A 19968-nucleotide genomic window follows, 5' to 3' on the forward strand; every position below is an offset into this window, starting at 1 on the left:
CAGGTCTCTGACGGGTGGAGGGAAGCAGATTTAAGATCCACTGAAGGCAAGAAAGTGTTTTGCATGAGTTTCTGCCCTGCTTAGGAGCTTTTGAGGCCCCACACAGTTAAAATCTGTCTCCCGCTCACCCCACCTGGCACAACTCCCTCAGGACTGATTGCGCCAGCGTAGGAACTGGTAGAGCGCAAGCAATTAGCTAATACGACCCCTTCTGCTCTGTGGGAAGGGCTCAAAACTTGCCCCCAGATGGGTCCTTCTGAGAGAGAAGCCTTCAGCTGTGACACAAAGCACACTTCTAACATCTCTTTCAAATAATAACATTGTACAGATAAACTTTAAGCATTAATATGGGCTCTATCGCTATTTATTTATTGATTTCTCTCTGCACTTAGGAAAGGTGGCAATGTCACACAAATCACTGAACCCCCTCATGCTGCCCACTTTATGCAGCCAACAGCAAACCCAGCAGTCAGGAGCATCCGTCCCAGTGTCACCAGCATTCCCCCAGCCGGGATCCCGGCCTCTCCACCTCCAGCCTCCCCTGGCTGAGGGGAGCGGGCCTGGATCTGTGCAGAGACCCCGGACACAGTGAGCTGTGTATTGAGGTGACACACCACAACGTGCCACTGGTCCCCGTGGGTCTCTGGGGTCCCAGACTGCCCTGCTGGCACAGGGCGAGTGGCCCTGCACGAGGGGGATGCTGCAGGGAGGCAGAGACCTCCCCAGGCCCCGGTGGGAGCTGGATGCGGCCCAAGCGCGAGGGCGCATCGTCTCCAAGATACAGTGGCTTGGGGTAGCTTGTCCCAGACAAAGAGCATTATAAGGGAGCCACTGCTGGAAATTTCCATTCCTTTGTTGGGTGGATGCTGTGTAAATAAATGCATTCCTAAGATTTTTCATAATCCCGGAAAGGTCTGTAAAAGAAGCTCTGCAGCCTGTCAAATCGCTAGCGTTCATATATATTATTCCTCAGCCGCTGAGCACACGATATACAATGGCACAGAACATAATACAAGAAACGTATGCCAAAGGCTTTCTTAGAAGAAGTCTGTGCATTCGCATACGGCGCATACAGATATTTCTCCCGTTTTACTTGTGGGGATCTAAAATATTCAACCCATAATACGGCTTGGGTTTGTGAATTACCAACCTTAACTCTAAATAATCCTTACCTGACAGGCAACTTTGGTGGCAGCATTTAGCTCCCTATTCTCTGGTCTGATGTGCAGGTGCTTTGAAAACATTTATAAATTAGTACACGGTGTAAATGTGTAAGCAACCTTATACTTGACACTTCAATTCTTCCTTCTGTCTGAATCTTATTTTAAAAACGGATGATTCAGGAAGATCTGGTTACAATAATGATACTGTGCCTGATGTATTTACAAGTCAAATGGCTCAAGAATGCACTTCCAAAGTCCACTTACTTGTCATATGCAAACAGATAAAGAAGGTATAGTCATGTATCTGGTGTATTGGTACTGTAAACACGGGGGTCACACACACAGTAAAGAGCAGCACCTTCACTGATAGAAGCAAGACCTTTTTCTTGAAATAAAGCTAGTAGTTTCTCCTACTAACTCTGCCCCCTCAGACTCAGTTAATCTGGATTTATAAACTCACTTCTCATTTAATGCAGCACAAATACTTCAGAAATTTAGAACAGAAGTCTACCAAAACAACATTTATTACCTTTCTTCTGCATTTTTGACCATACTCTGATGTTTATCTCATACTTTCATTTTCCCAACAGCTACCCCTGCTTTCTTTAGGATAAACTTTTTAATCTCGGAAATCACACCCCTAATAACACAATTCTGCCAGAAAAATACTGAAATGATACAGAAATAATACTTTTCAGCACTTTTCATTTTTAGATCTCAAAGTTCTACACAAAAGAGATCATTTGATAAGTAATTTTATAAAATACAGAATGTACTTTCTCAACTTGTGTCTTTTATTTGTCCGAAATACATCAGTACCATTCACTTCCTACATATGCTATTTTTCACGTTACAAAATATATTAAAAAAATACAAACAAAACAGCCTAGAAGCCAAACCAAAACAACCCCCCAAATAGGACTATCTCTGTAATGTAAGCCCAAGTAATTTTGGCCAGCAAAGTCTCTAATTTCCTTCTGTTTGGACACTGTCACAGCATCTCCAATTCTGTCATGCTCATCCGAGAGTCAATTTTTTACTAACTTCAGTACTCACATTTGGGGGCTGCTCTGCCAAAGCATTTCAGCTTCCAGGATGAAGGAGCCTTATTCAGCCTTCTCTCAAAGAAAGATTATTATGGTAATTATCTCTCTCAAACTGGAACAGATTATAAAAGCTTATTACTACTGTACTTTAATATAAAATACTGTCGACCAAGGGCAACAAACTTTTAAAGCAATTAACAGCAAACTGTGATCCCAGAGACTGAAGACCAGTAACATATCTACCATGCAAACAGCCACACAAACCCCTCACATTTATTTTTTCCAGGCTTTCAACTTTGATTAATAACATGGCAAAAGCACGCAAGCCTCAACCATATTAACCGCAGCTACATTTTCAGTCTCAGTGACATGAACATTTTAATAAAATAAAAGGAAAAGGAAAACAGACGAGGTGTTTCATTAGGACATGAGGATTACTAAAACCACTGCGTGGAGTATTTGTCAGGAGGTGGCATGGGAAGAGTTATTACTTACATTTTAGCATGTCTCTAGGACGCAGAGCCAGAGGCTCCCTCAGTGAGATGTGTTTGCTTTGGAAAAATATTAAGTAATCAGGCTGCCCAAGCTCTTCTTACTGACACATTTATAATACCAAAATGCAAACCCAGCTAAGAAGTTTGCAGGGAACACTGCAAGGAAAACTATTTTTCCAATTTTGTTATAAAGAGCAGCAATACTGAAGCGATGCAATATCCAGAAGTTCACAGAGTAGCCCGCCAGTCGTTCTTTCCTGATGACTACATGTAAAAATACACAAACCATTCAACCTGTCTGGTTAAAAAAATGCCCCAAGCCACTAACCCCCACAAATCTTTACTTGTGCCTGATTGTAGAAGCTTACAGCCTATTTAAAAAATGCTTATTAAAAAATAATAAATAAATAAATGGGTGATCTAATCAAGAAACCAGTGTTATGTTAATAAAATGACAGCTTCAAAACAAATCAAAATAATACAGAATGCTGAAATTTTAAGCATCTGTGGCTTCGATACTATGTGATACTGGGACATGTTCAAATGACGAGGGTATTCCTTAGATGAGACTCTGACATTAAATTCACAGTTGAATTAAAAGTATTTAACAAATCATTGTAAAGTTGAATATTAAAGTTGAATTTAAAGTATTTTACAGGCAATAAAAATAAGCAATATTTGGCTATGTCACTTGGCATTTTTCATTCCGCATCTACCTGCCTACACGCTTGCTCTTGCAGTGCCTTTATAAGGATGCCTTTTGTAACAGATTCAAGCTTTGTAAAGCAGAATAACATACAAAACTGGTTATAGGTTTTCTATTTCCAAATAACCAACAGGAAGACAGCTACCTTTTGAAACTGAGGGAGTAGAACAAAGAGATACAGGCATATAACATAATAACGGTGACCCTGAAATAACCGCTCAGGACGGCACCCAAATACGACAGTAATGGGTGTATTCGAAACACCTCGGTACCGCAGACGGGCTCACCCAGAGAAGGGCAGACCCACAGCAAATACCTTGCCACACTTTTATCCTGAGATGAAAGCATTATTTCTGCTTTGACCATATTTAGAATTTGTAGCACACAACATCTGGGGCAGCCGAGAAGCAGGGGAAGGGGGACAGGGCACGCTCCAGCCTCCTGCTACCCACCAGCAAGCAAAGAAACGCGCAGAAGACCTCTAAGCGACACCGGAGAAAGTGAGAACCTATGCACAGCCTTATGCATGAGCTTCGTTACCAGAGATAATTTTTCCCACTTGAATCACAGACATGCACGTGTAAACCGTTTCTGCTCGCCCGCGCTACCTGTTCTGACATCGGGACTTTGCTTTTTGGCTATCCCGGGTTTGGCTGTCACTAAGACAAACATATTTCGCTGCAACTTTTTTTCGTTCAAAAAGAGGCAAACTGGATTATAGCAAATAACCTTTAAGATAATTAACTGACAATGCCGCAACTAGCATAAAATCTTCCTTCAGGCGACCCCTAATTTAAGTATTACTGGCACAAAGTGGAGACAGATTGTGCATCACCACCGCAATATTTACATAGCAGAAACCCACAGAGCAGGAAACGTGAGACTCAATGATGCACTAAATTAGGAACAATCATATTCTAGCGTTAATTTGCTTTCCACTCCATCCAAATTTCAGGTCCAGCAATTGGTACAAATGCACATAAAACATTCCCATTTTTAATGATTAAAACCCACAATCTGCAAGCACTTCTGCTCAAAAGTAAATCCACTCGCTGCTGGGGACGTTTGCAGGATCAACCCCCCAAAAGTGAAGCAGTTTTACCAACGCAGAGATTTTCTGAAAACCATGTCTTCCTCATCTGTTTATCCCTTTCCATAAATGATGTCTGCACAAGCAGTTTGAGTCTTCAGCCAGGCTACCTGCCTCTTGGTTGTAAATACTGTCCTTTGACTGTTGGACCGGGATTCTGCGACACAGCTGAAGTAGTTTTAACTCCCTGATGCTGTAGATATATGCGTGTACTCAAAAGGCTCTGTACTCAGAAAATTAGAGTTAAAACATGGGGAAAAAAAGACAGCCAGGCTATTCGTAAACACGCTGGAAAGTGCCAGATTTATAATAAATACGCACTCTGGAGTCTAGATCCAGATCCAGATTTCACGAACATGACTTGAATGCAGCACGCTTTGTAAGACAAATGCAAACAGCCATCACCGATCTCTCTAAATTTTAAATATTATTCAAATTTGGTTTCCACGACATTATATTAATAAAATATTTACCTTTCCTAATCGCTGATGTTCTTCAAAAGCAGAAATCAGTTCCTGCGCCCACTTTACTTTTTCAGGGCTGGGAGAGAACTGTTCCTGGACAACAGCAATTTGGTTAGGGTGAATCACCTGCTTACCTACAAAGAAGATTAATAACACCAGAATCATGCACCGACAAACAGATGTTCAAACAAAATGTTCCAACCACTTGAGGCTCTCCTATGCCTCACAGACTTTCTGATATTTAACTAATTATTTCACTCGTTTTCTTTTATTATTTAACTGGACAACACGCAGATAGCCCTTTGCCAGATTTCTTAAGAAAAAAAATATCCTGAGCAATCCTTGCATTCACTATTGTTTAAAGGAACCCAGAACTCTTTCTCCTCCCTCCCTATTTCAGTCCATGCATCTTCCATCAGTTGTCTCAGGTGGAATTGTTTGTCCAGGGCAGTCAATAATGTTTGGGTATAATGCACCCCTGAATTTTAGCTATATAAATAGCAGCTCCAGCCAATCGTAAATAAGTTGCATTAAAATAAGTTTGGAAAACGAGGTTTGCAGAACTGAAAAGTTACCAGTCGCATCAGGATCATTCTTAGTATTGGCTTAGCATCATGAAATACCCAACACTGCTTACATTTTTTGTTGTTGCAGCAGTTTGCAGGTGCAAGTAGGTCGGGATATTTGTTTAGTCACCGATATATTAAACAACTGCCAGAGGTGCCCTGAAGTGTTACGAAGCACTTTTTTTTTTTTTTAATCCTTTCTTGTATGAACACACATTAGGAAAATAAAAATAGGTGTTGCCTTTTTTACTAGAGATTTTCCAATGTGAATAGACAGCCACATAATCCGTTCTAATCTGTTATTGTACTTAGCTACATTAAAACAAATACATATCTAATTTGTTTGACAGTTTTAAAAGTGTGGCACTTGACATTATTAGTCCATTGCTAAGGGAATTTCACAGACGGCGTGATTGCTGCACAATTACCCGCGCCGTGCCGTAAGAGTGTTTTAATAAAGCGAGGCTGCCGTAACTCCCAGCTCCTCAAAACCTCGCCGCCACACGAATTAATCCCCTCTACGCCACACAGCAGAACTAGTCCCAGCGACGAGCCTGATCCCGTGAACCTCTCGTGCCTCCCAGCCCCACAGCACCGGCTGCAGTGGTCCCACGGAGCCCGGGCACCACGGGCACGGGCGAAGGGCTGGCAGCTGCCCCTGCTCCTCCGCTGGCCCTAGCCTGGTGCCCAGGGACCCCGGGGGACCCAGGGGACCTTGCATGGGCATGTAGTGGGTGATGGGCACTCGTGGGGTGACCCAGGGTGCCCACAAGTGCCCATGGGGTGCAGCAGAGCCCGGCAAGGCTTCCTGCATGGTACAGGATGGTTTGCGATGTACTTGTTGGGAGCAAGCTAGAAACAGGCACACTGCTACGTGTAATAGGTCTCACGCCTCGCCACACATCTGCGCCTATTTTAAACGACAGAGAGACTGGGGGAAAAAAAAATCGGTCACTGGGATTACTTTTATCGGACTGCACCAGCTCTCGGAGATAAATGTGCATTACAACGGAGTTTGTGAGCGCGGGAGCACGATCCGCTTGTTTTTGGTAAACAAATAGTAACGTTTAATGCTGCTGCATTTCTTTAAAAAAGCCACAGATAGTTCCATTTTGTTTCAGTCCCCATTAAACAATTGTTAGTTTATGATCTTCAGGGCACCCAGATATTCTGTTTGCAATTTCAATGCGGAAACTACTTAAAAATAGTTTTAAAATAGCAAAAAAAATAAAACTCCGTAAGATCTGTAGTTTTTGAAAGAAATTACATTCAGACAAATTCCCTTAACTAATATGTTTTCCATTAATTCCAATCAAAGGTATTTTAGTCAATTTTATTAAATGTGACCATTAATAAGCTTACGATGCTCCTAATTTTTAATATGACCTATTCTAAACTAATTCTAAAATTGAAATGTGCACAAATAATTCCTGCAAAACCCTGTAAAGCCTAACCTTCTGGGAAAAATATAGAATATTTTTAAATTATACTTAATCTCTAATTATGACAAAAATAAAAATATGCATATACGATTTTTTAAAGTGTAAAACATTTCTGTAAAAAGATTTTCTTTTGATACAAGTATCTGTAGCTGGAAACTACACTTTGTATCATTAAACTTTACCAAACAATTTACAGAGTATAAAATCAAACCTTTGATTTACTGCACTCAGTTGATTTTTGTCACAGATTATGTATCCAAATAACTGTATAATAGGCGTAATGCCATGCAGGAATGAAGCAAATATTTTAAGTGGAATTGTTGTTATTGACAAGTTACTGAGAGAGTGCAAAATTGGAAGACATTAAAATTTATGACCATGAAATCCTTTTTACAGTACCACTTGATATATCGTGCTTTAAGTCAATACCTGTCAAGTCTTTTAGGTAACTGTATGACGGTGTCATTTTAGTCTTCTACAAAAGACTGCAAAAAGAGAGGAAACCTATGCTGTTTCGTATTTATATCTGGCTTCTCAGCATGTAGCACAGGACTTTCTATAATGACAAAGTCAGCTGTTGAAGCTTATCGCAAGGTTTCCTAAATTTTTTACATAAATTTTCCTAAATCTGATGACCATTTACACAGGCTGCACACTGACTTTTAAGTCCACAATTTAAGGCATTATAAAATGTCTTGCCAGGTATGCGTGTGTGTGCGTGTGTACATGTATATAAATATACATACAAAAGATGAATTACTTTGGCTAAATTACATTTGAAAACATTCAATTTTATGCAAACACACTCACCGGAAAAAAAAACAGACTGTTCAAAAGATAGCTGGAAAAGAAAACTCAACACTGACAGAGTAACCAAATACATGGTAAATTCTTGGTTACATTATTTAGCTTGTTTCAACATCAGCAAACAGACTTGATTACCTTAAAGACGATTTTGTTGGTCTAAGTCCAAATACAAGAAAATCTAAGGACACGTAACTTTGCTGAGTACTATGGAGTTTATTATTAGTTTCGAGGGTGGCGGATTTGTCCCTACACATGCAAGTGTGTGTTTTGCCAGTTAACAGGGCAATTGGCCAGCCTTAGCTCATTTTAGGCCTGTTGATTTCAGTAATTTTGATTAAATGTGAAAAAGTAGCAAGATGTGATCTTCAAATATTTTAAAATAACAAGAATCGTGTGTTTACAACTTGTTATTAAGGCAAAATTTCAGGATTTTAATATCACATTATCAGACAACTGTCAGTGACAAATAGGATCTATTTTATAGAAGGACATGGATTAAACTAAGGCCCATTCATAAATTTCTGTGATGAATATTAAATTGTAAATATTAAAATGTTTCATTTATATAGTTTTGGAACTAATTTTTTTTCCTTTTAGTTTTGAAATGGCATTTTATTTTAACTAAACCAAGAAAAAAGGAAAGATTAAGTAAACTGAAAGCAAAAAAAAAAAAAAAGAACAAGTGAAACATTTTGAATAGTCCTTTGGATAGACTAATATGAAAAACTCTGTTTTGTTTTGACTTGAACAGATTTTTTTTTGGTAATTTTTCTTTTTTTTGGGCACCAAATCAGAAAACTCGATGCTGACCCATCTCTAATTATGACTGGAGCGTTTGTCAGGCTGCTTGCTGCATTTCTGAGATGTGTTGATTACGGTTGCGGGGAGGCAGAAGGCAAAGAGCTGTGAGTTTGTGTTAATGCAGTTGGTAGCTTTTACACATTTTTACTTCCCATACAGGCGTACAGAAAGGCAAGACATCTTTACAGTCAAGTTAGAAATGAATTTGATGCCCTAAATTGCCACATGTGACCTTTTTATTTGTCTCCTACCTGGGCCCTATCCTGATGTGAAACAACTTCCTACAGAAAGTCAGTGGAGTCTGAAACACCATCAATGCTGTTTATGCTTTGCATTTCTGAATTTTCCAAACTGTCAGCCTGAGCAAAGTATTTAAATGCACATTAAGCATTCAAAAATAGTGCTCTCAAAGGTGCTGGGCATCTGCAACTCCATCTTCTGTCAACAGGAGGTTCAGATGCTTCAATTTTTCAAAAATCAAGCCCTTCCTTAAGCTAGAAAATATTGGTCTCGATTACGTAGCCATCAGCAGGTGCTACCATTCAGGAGCTCCATTATTTCCCCCACTTCAATAGCGGGCGAATCAAGGGTGGAAGTCCACACGGACAGAGATAATGTTCTGTAGCTGTGAGGAGCTCCCAGTTCTGCCTCTGAAACGAGATCTGCTTTTGCAACTGCTGAAGCCCAGCAGACGGGAAGGCAGAGTTAGTGCTGAAGAGAATCGATGGCTATTCTTTTACTGCTAGGTCCAGACCACTTAAAAGAACACTGGCTGTATTTGATTACTTTACTTTAAGATATCGTATGCCATTAGTTGTAAAAATACAGTTTGCTAGACCACATCATCAGGACCTATTCCTTTGCTAACAAAAACCGAGCGGCTATACGATTACTGTACATACATCCCGAACAACAGTCAGAGACAAATAACGTAAAACGTCAGTGCAGCATCCCAGAATTCTATAATGCATGTGTCAAATGGCTGATTTCTATTGCAAAAACACAATCTTTGGTGGCTGCACTATCCCACCAGGGTGTCCGAGTGATCTGGTACACCAATCACAGGGTAACAGTCCGCATTACAGGGCTCTGTTGCAAGGAGCCTGCTGGTCTTGCTGTCTGCCAATACCCGTAGGTGTCACCAGCACTTACTGGGAGGGGAGCCAGGAGATGAAAAACAAAGCAAAGAAAATAATAAGAAAATAACTTTCCTGTAGCAATTAGTGTGCAAGGTTTGCTTAACAACTCCTTCACCTAAAAAGTACTTTTTAGCAACTGCTGTTTAAAAAATATGCAAAAGCGATCCAAATATTTTGAAAAGTGACTGAAGACTGGCTGATGCAAAGTACAGCATCACATCTCCCATGCTCAGTGATGGGAGAAATCATATCCTGCACATCCCCTGCCCCAACTTCTCTTCAAAACACAGCCACATGCTTCAAGGGATGTAAGCTTTAAAAAGCAGCCCCTGACTTTTCAGGCAAAATTTCCAGGCACAATGTTACAGCTGCTAATAAATGTAGGTGAGCTTGAGATTATTTAGTTTTTCAATAACTGGCCTGAAATAAAAAAGCAACTTATTTGTCAAAGCAACAGTAAGCGTAGCAATCTGCTTAAATTGAAGAATATAGGCATTATTTTGCAACATCGGCAGAAGCCCATACCAGTGAAACCCATCGAGGCACCTTCTCTTGACTGCCTGCGGAGTCCGTCTTCATCTCGGAAATCGATGTAAACAAGGTCTATTGCTTGGAGGCCAAATGCCTTTGCTGTGACTATTATCTTTTGCCTGGCATATAGAATATCATGAGTTTCCTTACTGCTAGTTGCACCTACGAGAAGAATGAAAACAAACAGACAAAAAAGATGACGAGAGTGCTTTAAACCTTTCTATCTTATATATTTCCTACTTCAAAAAAAAAAAAAAAGGAAAAAGAAAGAAAGAAAGAAAGGAAGGAAGGAAGGAAGGAAGAAAGAAAGAAAGAAAGAAAGAAAAAGAAAGAGAAAGAAAAAAGTTTGAGATTTCATTTAACTGATTTAGAAAATAAAGTGGGATGCAAGGCTGTAATATCAAAATGATACTCTTGGGAAAAAAAAATAAGCTGCTTTAGCAAAAGAAATAAATCTCTCTTTCTACACTAGCTTATAAAATTCAGATTTTGATTCATTTCAAATCAGAAGTTGTAAGCCCGAAGTCAATGGAAGTCCTGGCTGGTAAGGACAGTTGAGTTGGGACTAACATGCAGTAATTATCTGATTGTATTATTGCATGTGCAGAGAGAAGCATTACAGCACAAGAAGCCTTATACAAATCGACATACTGGCTACAACTAAATGGTTAAAAAATTCACACTGAGAGCAGAATTGCACTTTCCTTGGTTGTGATTCTTGTCACAACGGATGTCCTAAGCTGAATATTTAAGCTTTAGTATTTGGATGAAAAATGATAGTAGCCGACTTCTGAGAAGAACCAAAAGTATTCACAAGACTTCATGTGTTCGCAGTGCACCAGCTAAGCAGCATTCTCACATGAAGGCTGGTGTGAAAAAATAATAATATGTTCCCTTTCCTTAGGGTCACTATTTAGACACAGATTTCCAATTTGTAAGGAATAATTTAACAAATCAATGCTAATTTTTTACATTAACATATTTATTTTTAATTTAAACGTCAATAACTCTGAACTATTATCTTTAAACTAAATCAGATTAATGAGGTAAGTGGCTTTGCATAAAAATGATTCTGAAATACTTTTCATTTCTGAGGAAGATGAACAATGTTTTCACATGAATATATGTTAGAGATTGCTGTATTGACATAAAACATTTTTAAATTTATCATTGTAAAATGTGACAGGAGAGTATTTGTGGAAGATGTCAAAATTGACAATAAGTGATAATTGACTGCAAAACAGAGATAAAGCAGACATCAGAATTTTAGGAATTTCAATGTAGTTCTTAGAAGCATATTTTTTATGAGCACTGTATTTTTAAATAATTTCAGGGACTCAACTCTTTTTTTTTTTCCCATTAATTTTTGCTATTGCATGGCAAGAAGCATAAGAAAGTGTCAGTGTCCTGTAATACATAGGAACCACGTTTTAATTTCCCAGTCATACATCCCACATTGAAAAAAAATAAGGAAAAAAGGGAAAATATAAAATGCAGAATCAAGTGTTATCATCACTTTACTTATTGCTGTCGGTAAAGCAATGGGGATAAATCACATCGGGCTTCTCCAATGCAAATGCCATTAACCCTTGTAGTAAACAGACAGGTAACAACCTATGCTGGCACGGAAATCCTCTCCTCCAAAGACGACTGCGTCCAAATGAAAGCCAACCTGGGATCCTGCTCTCAATGCTTCTTCACAGACAGCCTTCAAATGAGAGCATATCATTAATTTCTACAGAAATGCAGGAAGCAGAGAGACTAAGAGGATATTACATCAACTCAGTACTACCAAAATCTAGCAATCCTTCAGCTAAAATTGCTCCTATTAAGCAAAGCCGTTGTAGGTACTCGGCTGTGCACAATGCTTTAAAATGACTCAGCAAAACAGCAAAAATTATCTTGCCCTAAGCACCGATATGCTTGCGCTGTGGAAATGCAGGACATCATAGCAGATTCCCTGCCTCTTGGCCAGAGCTTACCATAATGCCCTTGGTATTACCGCAATTGGTGTCTCAGACATTTACGCAACAATATGGGACAAAACCCTCCTCAAATGCTGCTTAAAAGCAAACAAAAAAGTATTAACTTTGAGTGGTTTGACATGTAGCATCCCTGCCCGAGGAAAAAAGAAAGAAGGATCAGAATCTCTGTTATTACATTAATAATTTGAATGGTTGAAAATGATGGTGGATACCTGATTGGATAAATTACCAATTTAAAGCCCTCTGCAACATCTAACTAAAAAGTAGCTGTGGAGGTTAAAAATGCAACAAGTACTGCAGAATATAATTAAAGTAAAAGCAAGCAGAATTTTGGTACTGCAGCTTTATATAAAGATGTGCGTTTCCAGAATATTGCTATTTTATATTGATGTTTGTAATATTAATATTTGTTAAGGAAAAGGTATGCAGAAAGGGGCAGATGTAATTACAAACTCTGCTAGTGGGTGTTCTTACATGGCAGCCGGTGGGGCACAAAATTATTATTAAGCAGAATGCTTTAAAAGGCAACTCCGCTGCCAACATCAAGGACTGCAGCATTAAAAAAATCCCCTATAAAATACTGTAAGCGAATAAAAACCCCAGCCAGTTGCAAAGGCGAGTTAATTCTGCGTATGCGCCCCGAACGGGAATGTGCCTGTCTGGTGATGCTTTATTACGTGTGGGGAGGTACGTGGCTGCGCCAAACCAGCAGGCTGGGGCTGCCGGCAGCTCTCGAGCTGCTTCTGCCCCGCGTGTCCTCAGCTGGCCCCAAACCTTCCCCGTCAAGCTTTGGGGGGAGCCCCCCGTCCCTCGTGAGTGCGGGGGCTCTGCCACTTTGTCACCGTGCTGCCTGTCCTTTCTGAAAAACCTGGGCTGGGTATGAAAGGCTGGGGGGTAATCCATGTTAAAAAGCACCATAAAAATAAGGCTTGGTTTAAAATTACTCTTCGGATATTTAATATTTTTAAAGTTAATTGTACTTCTAACCTCAGCGTTAAAACACCCCATCACACACACAAAAAGCCGTAACGTGAAATTTGGTTGAAGTGTAGAAAACACTATAAAGATACCACTTTAGCAGTAGTGAAATGAGGATCTTTCTTTTTTCTAATTAAATGTTATATCAAAGTAAAGTTCGACAGCTACTAAGTAGTCTTTTATTGCAACAGCGTGAGTACTACAGTCCTTCAGAGAAGCAAGTTTCCACTCTAAGTCTGTTAAAAATGCTGATAGTAATGCAGAGGGGTTTCGTTAGTCGGCATGGACTATCTGGAACTGTTCTTCCACCGAAATATTTTGGATTTACGAAGGCCTTTGCAGTACAAACATGAGAGTTAAGCATATGGGTGTTTTAGGGGACTGAAAAATATGTTCAGTATTTTTTTAACCTCTCTTCCTTCAAGAAATCATGCCAGGAGTATGGAGGGCTCTGCTTATCCCAGGTGGCTGAGGGGGGCAAAATAGGAACGCTTCAACCGCATCCAGACCTGCTTACCTTAAAATTGAGCAACCCCACTGCAGTTTCCACAAAAGGGATAAAATTCATTGGTTCTACAAGTGTTCGGCCTTTCAAGTGGTGCACGAATCTGTCTGCGAACTGAAACTAGACAGCATGAGGCACACGAGAAAAAAGTACACACACGCACATGCAGCACTTTAAATCTTGCACCTGGCTGCAACACCCCCCCAAAAAAAACCACCACGAAACAAACAAAACAAAACAAAATCAAAAAACAGACACACACAAAAAAACCCACAAAACTCGTAACTAAAAAAAAGGCAGAAAGCTCTGGTGCAGGCCTGTGGCTGTGCACCTCAAGGTTTCAGGGCTCACTTGTGGACAGTGGGCGCATGCCCCTGGCCCAGGCTGCGCTGGGTGCCCGACCTCTGCGCTCATCTTGCCTTGGGTCAGGCACCAGTACCGGTACTGGTACCAGTACAGGCACCAGCACCAGCACTGCCACAGCGCGCCGCCGCCCAGGCATCCGCGTTACTCGTTACGGCACCGCTACCCTTTGTTCAGTAGGCTTTTCTTCATAATTTTTAGCTTACCTAGGAAGGCCTCAAAAAGGAAGTTTAATTCTTTGAAGACCAAAGCTTTCCAATTTTTTCCATGAGACCAGTTCACAGCTAGCTCTGAGCTGCCAGTGGGGTAGCCCAAATTCCAAAATCTATCATCTGGAAACATACAAAAGCTCTTGCACAGATTTTTCCCCTTTCAAAAGGGGGAAAAAAAAGGGGAAAAAAAAAACCCTCGGCCCTATATTGTAAATCTATTATGTCGGTCTAGATCTAGCAATTTGCGTGGATATAAACACATTGCAGGTATGGCAAAAATATTGTTGTAAATAAAGACAAAAATAACATATGCATATATTTTAAATTTAAGGAATATTCGACTATTAATGGATATCAAAGGAAAGGGAATTTTAATCATCTCTCCATTCAGTCTCAGTTGGGTAAATCATATCTAAGAGATTTGCATAAATATAAACCATCAAAGACTTTTCATCTTCAAAGGGGGTTTCAAGACCCTATAAGCTTTGTACTGTAATCATCGCAGGTCACAACCCTGCAGGAATAAGGCTGCTATGGCAACATAAAAAACTAATGCTTAAGGCTTAGCATAATATTCTGACTAATAGAAAGGAAACTCATTTTAAAAGCTGGCAGCCTATTTACCAGAAGCTGGATTAGAGGTGTTATTTCCCCTTTTAGCTTCCCCCCACCGCCCCTCCCCAAAAGAAGGAAAATCTAATCACCGAGATCTTTAAAAAGCTTTCGAGCAATTTGCAGTAACTTTACAATTAGGCCAAAATAAATCACAGCTTTCTCCGACGAAGAATTCTGCCCTTCCCGTCCCTGCTTTGCATCACCACCGGGGCCCTCTCTGTAACTTTTCCTTGGAGGAGAGAATTCCACCCAAAAACGTGCTAGCAAGAAAAAATCAGTGCAATTCACACGTGCAAGTGTATGGTCGGGCAGGTACCGTGGCAGCACAACACAGTAAACTTTATACAGGCAAACACAGAAAATGAGGTAATAAAATTACATCAGGGTATATTCTAAAGACTCCTATCTGTTTTTTGTTTTTTTCAGTGAAAAAAAGTAAAAAAGTGCTACTGTGTTTATATTTTAGGTGCAAGTTAAAACAGCGGAGCTCTTCTTTTATTTTAAAATATTTTAAAAGTCACACTCCTGAGATTTTTGATGACTTTTGTTTTTTTTTGCAGGTAAACAAAAAATAAAGTTTAATTAAACATTGTCTCCCTTCCTCTTCCTTTAAAAAATTTGCAATAAGCACCGCTACAAAAGGTAACTAGTGGAGAAGTTTCAATTAATTTTTTTCAAAAGGAGACGATTAAATGTTTCCGGCCTGGTAAAGTGTTCATTTCAGGGAGAAGGGGGGAAAGAAGAAGGCGGAGGGAAGAAAACAAAGCTCGGGGAGGGGATGAAGTAGCAGGCCCCCGCAATTCTTTCAGTTCCCGTGCACACCCAATAGTGTGTTGGGAAGAATGCACACTGTTCGGGATTTGTGGGAGAATTGTCCCGCCACAAAGGAGGGAGAGTTACGCTTGTTATAGTCCAATAAGCCATGCCAGTCAAACAAGTACCCACACTAGGGACAAAAGGAGAGCAAGAGATTCTCACACAAAAGAAAACAAGTAAGCCCATCTTTTAGTTGTGCATCAGCCTCCAGGTTTTATGCTCCGCATAAATAAAAATGAGGGGGGAAAAATAAACAGCTTCTCTTAGGCTGGGAGCCTGGAAAAAAAAAAAGCAGGCAGGAGCGAAGCCGCGGGATTTCTGAAACGAGCCCGCGTCATTAAGCGGAGCACGCTCTTTGTGCTCGAGGGCTCGGCCGGGCGGGAGGGGAGCATGGTGCCGACAGCAGGCATTGAGACAGCGGCAACGACGGCTGGCCCTGAGCCCCAAGGAGGGCTGGAAGGGGCCGGGGGACCCGGGGGTCCCACCTTCACCCTGGCCCAGAGCCCACTTCGTGGCAGCGAGTGCCCTGCCATTTCGAGGGCCCTGCCATTTTGCCATTTTGCAGCGTGAATTTTCGCGCGTGACGAGCTACGCCCGAGGCTCGCAGGGCTGGTTGAATCAAAAGTTGGGCCATGGGGACACTGCTGATGGCGGGGCTGACACGTTTGCTCGGGGTGCCATCGTGTATTGACTTCAGAGTGCAACAGGGGCTCAGTACCACGCCGTGAAGAGGCCCTGACACATCTCACGGCCTGCCAGCATGGCCGGCCTTCCGGCTGCTCGGCCAGCGCCTCGCAAAAACAGCGGGCCCAAGCACGCAATGTTGCTCCTTTACGGGCACTGTGCAGAAATAATGGCATACCCAAACAAATGTCCCCCTTCTTGACAATTAAAACAATTACAGCGTAATTAGGCCTATTTCAAAGTTTTCTTAAGTAATTTGACATGCCAGCCATTTACATTTCAGGTTTTTATTGGCTGAAAAGTCAGTCATGAAACACAAACACACCTGTCAGCAATTAAAAAGGAAGAAATAGAGAACTGCTCAGGAAATAATATCTGTGCTAATTAAAAACACTAGTTAAAAGCTTCCTGTTTGTTCCTCCAGTTGCCCCAAGGAGTGACCTTCCCCCCCCAGCCCACTTTTTCACATGTTGCTAACATGTTTTCCCCATCTCCCGCTTACCAGGCATGTGGCTAAGGCACACGGCCGCAGACAAGCATTTCGCGTGGCAGAGTATCTAGACAAGAGTCAAGAGACCGATGCAGCCATTTTTGATAATATACTCTGTCATCAATATTGAGTCCTCATTGACTGCAGGAGAAATAAACTCCATGTTCTTTGCAAAGGTGAGATGCTCCACGTACACTTTTTGTTATAGCACGTCTCACACACATTTAAACAGATGCATTTCCCAGTTACCTTACCCAAGCAACAACATTACATAGTATTTGAGTCACATCAGAGTCCTTCTCTCCACCTGGCTGAACTCTGCCCAACAGCTTCAGTCAAAAGCTACTACATTTTTGGTACACACATATTACTCACCCATCTTATTTCTTCGACATTTTCAACCTTTGGCAGCATCATGCTTGAAGGAAGGGTCTTGGACTGCAAAAGCGTCTCTAGATCTTCCTCTGCAAGGCCACTGGACACGGAGTTTATCCTAACACACTTCTCAGCATGGCCGAAGTCAAACTCTTCAAGTGTTTTCACAACTGTCAGTCTTGCTTCTCTCTGCAGTAAATATATATATATTTAAAGGCACCAAAAAAAAAAAGAAGCTTATTTTCTATCAACGGAAAAGCATGCTGAGCAGAAAACTTGCAGAAGCAATGTGGAGAAAAAGCTAGACAGCCAGTATATTTCTGTCCCCAACATGTCTGTCACTTCTGGTCTTTTATTAAAGCAGTCATCACCAGCACCTCGCAATTCTGCTTTTCTCATTTCTTTATAACTAGCAAATAAAGTTTTCATGTCTAAATATTTCTCCACCACCACTTGTAGAAAACATGACTTCTGTGTCCACTGTTACTGAACATGTCTTACAAATACAAGTCTGTATACTAACCATAATGTGTTGCGCTGTCTGTACTCACAAAAACGGAATGTTAATACACATGCATAAAGCAATTCATTTTTGTAATTCATCTTCATATTGCCTATGCTCAAATAGCATGGATGTCATTCCGTATAGATGTACATCTACTTCTATGGCTTTGCTACATAAATTTTCCTTTTCTACATGTATACAGAGCATATTAAAGCTCACAACAGAGTTCACAACTTGTCTGTGAAAATAACGCCAAAATAATTTGTAGATTTTCATGAACCATGTAAAAAGATATTCTCCTGCTGGCACAAAATAAAATCTCCAAAGATGCCTGCCATGGCCACTCACTATTTTTTGTGAATGTGAATTTGAAAGTCTGTTGAATATTTGATTTGCATTAAGAATACCTGGGTGCTTTTCTGAAATGCAACACTTTTACTGGCCTCAAGAAGAGGAGGGGCAGGGGCAGGAGAGCACTTGGGCTCCCCACTTCCTGCCCATTTCAGTTTCAGCAACAAATTCCTCCCACTTGCCAACAGCCCCTAACAAATTCTCATTGTCAAAATGAACGCTTATCAAAAGTAATTTCATTTGTGAAGAGCTTTTATGATCCTAATAAAACTTTAAAGCTCCTGAGTCGCAAATGTTAAGAAACAACTTTAACAATATGCAGTTGCTGGAGAGGGATTCTTTGCAAGAAAACAGGCAAACTCGGAGGGGAAAAAAATCATCAAAGTTAATACCCAGGCTAATACGAATCAGTGAGACAGCACATGATGGTAGAGTTAAACCAGACGGCTACAGATCTGCGCCTGCGGAGGGGCCAAAGAGGTTTCCAGAGGTGGTGGAAGCGAGGCAGTGGGAGGAACGGTGGTGTGTGGGTGTCGGGTCAGGGACCAGCGTCAGCCCACCCCAAACTCAGGGGCGGCTTGGGCTGTCCACAGCAAGGGTGCAGGGAGGCAATGGCAAGCACTGCACTAACTGGGTAAAGGAAAGGAATAAAGCCAATGAAATCTTCAGCTTGGGGCTGCTCTTCATGCTTCTCCAAAGGTTTGGCCCTCAATCGGAGAGACGCAAACAGCACATGTATGTATGCATCCCCGTGCTGCCATAAAGGGTTGTGTTTAGAGGTAATTTCTGTAAAATACAGCCCAAAATGTCATAACTGCTGTGAGTGGGCCATCAGGAAATACGTGCAAAGATGCCTGCAGTTCACTGCAACCAGGTGCAGTTCATCCGAATGTCGTGAACTGGCATGATGCTGTTGCTGCTTAGCACAAGTCCACCTCCTTGTCCTTCTCAGGTCAGCGGTGGCTGGTTCGTAGGCTGGGCCAAAAGTTTCTGCATGTGCTGCGGAGCGGTGGCTGAAGCACACTCTCCAAACCAATTTATGCTTTTAATTAAAGCCAGATTATCACCATTTCAGCACACACTGATCCAATTTGCAAAATAAAGATCTCCCAAAATTATCCACTAAGGCAGCATCCAATTCCAACTGAAGGCACATCTCTAGAAAACTTGCAGTCAAATTCATTATGATTTTTTCAGATTATAATAATGAGCAGTAGACCATCTCATTAGCTATTTTTCTCCTCAGGCTGCAAACTCCCTTCCCAAAAAAGACAGATCGTGTCTTTCTAGGTATATTTCCATACAAAGCACTTATTAACAGGCTGTTGCTGTTATCAATTTACATAAACTAAATGTGCAGCCCTCTGGTACGTATCCCAAAAATAACCAACAACTTCACTGAATTTATACCAACCAACAAACATGGGGAGGGGGTTGTTGTTTTTTCCCATATTTTAATAGAAAATATGTTGCTATGTTAGTTAACACACCCATGCCATCTGTTGGGTTGAGAATTGATGCGGCTTCTTAGAGCCACTACATTTTAGATCTGTCTGCCTAGATACCCCAGGAACAGAAACGTCTCCTTTCCATGATGAACTCTTTCTAGTCGCTATAGTTTTTGAATCAGGATTCAATTGATATTTTCTAATTGTGGGACAGGCTAATAGGACCAAAGTCAGACCTCTTGAGGGGCCTGTCTCTGTGCCTCCCCTTCCTACAATGGGGAATACCCAACTGATGTTAGTGGGGTATATCATGTCCCCACCCAGGCTTCCAGTAAAACATATCATAGGTTAAAAAAAAAATAAATGCTAAAACCTCTGACTAAATTAAAAAT

General features: G+C 40.9%; 1 protein-coding gene across 3 annotated transcripts in view; it reads right to left on the bottom strand.

Annotated features, from left to right (window-relative positions):
• The window catches only part of CLYBL (citramalyl-CoA lyase), a 160818-nt gene that overhangs the window by 9504 nt on the left and 131346 nt on the right, over positions 1–19968 (bottom strand). For all 3 annotated transcript variants that reach the window (XM_066986351.1, XM_066986341.1, XM_066986358.1), the window contains exons 3-7: positions 17273–17461; positions 13730–13831; positions 11864–11957; positions 10244–10411; positions 4973–5097 (exon numbers count right to left, since the gene is read on the bottom strand). In XM_066986351.1, coding sequence (XP_066842452.1) covers positions 4973–5097; positions 10244–10411; positions 11864–11957; positions 13730–13831; positions 17273–17461 — 678 coding nt within the window. The remainder of the gene's footprint in view (positions 1–4972; positions 5098–10243; positions 10412–11863; positions 11958–13729; positions 13832–17272; positions 17462–19968) is intronic.

Source organism: Anser cygnoides, chromosome 1 (assembly GCF_040182565.1).
Source record: "Anser cygnoides isolate HZ-2024a breed goose chromosome 1, Taihu_goose_T2T_genome, whole genome shotgun sequence".
Lineage (NCBI taxonomy): Eukaryota > Metazoa > Chordata > Aves > Anseriformes > Anatidae > Anser > Anser cygnoides.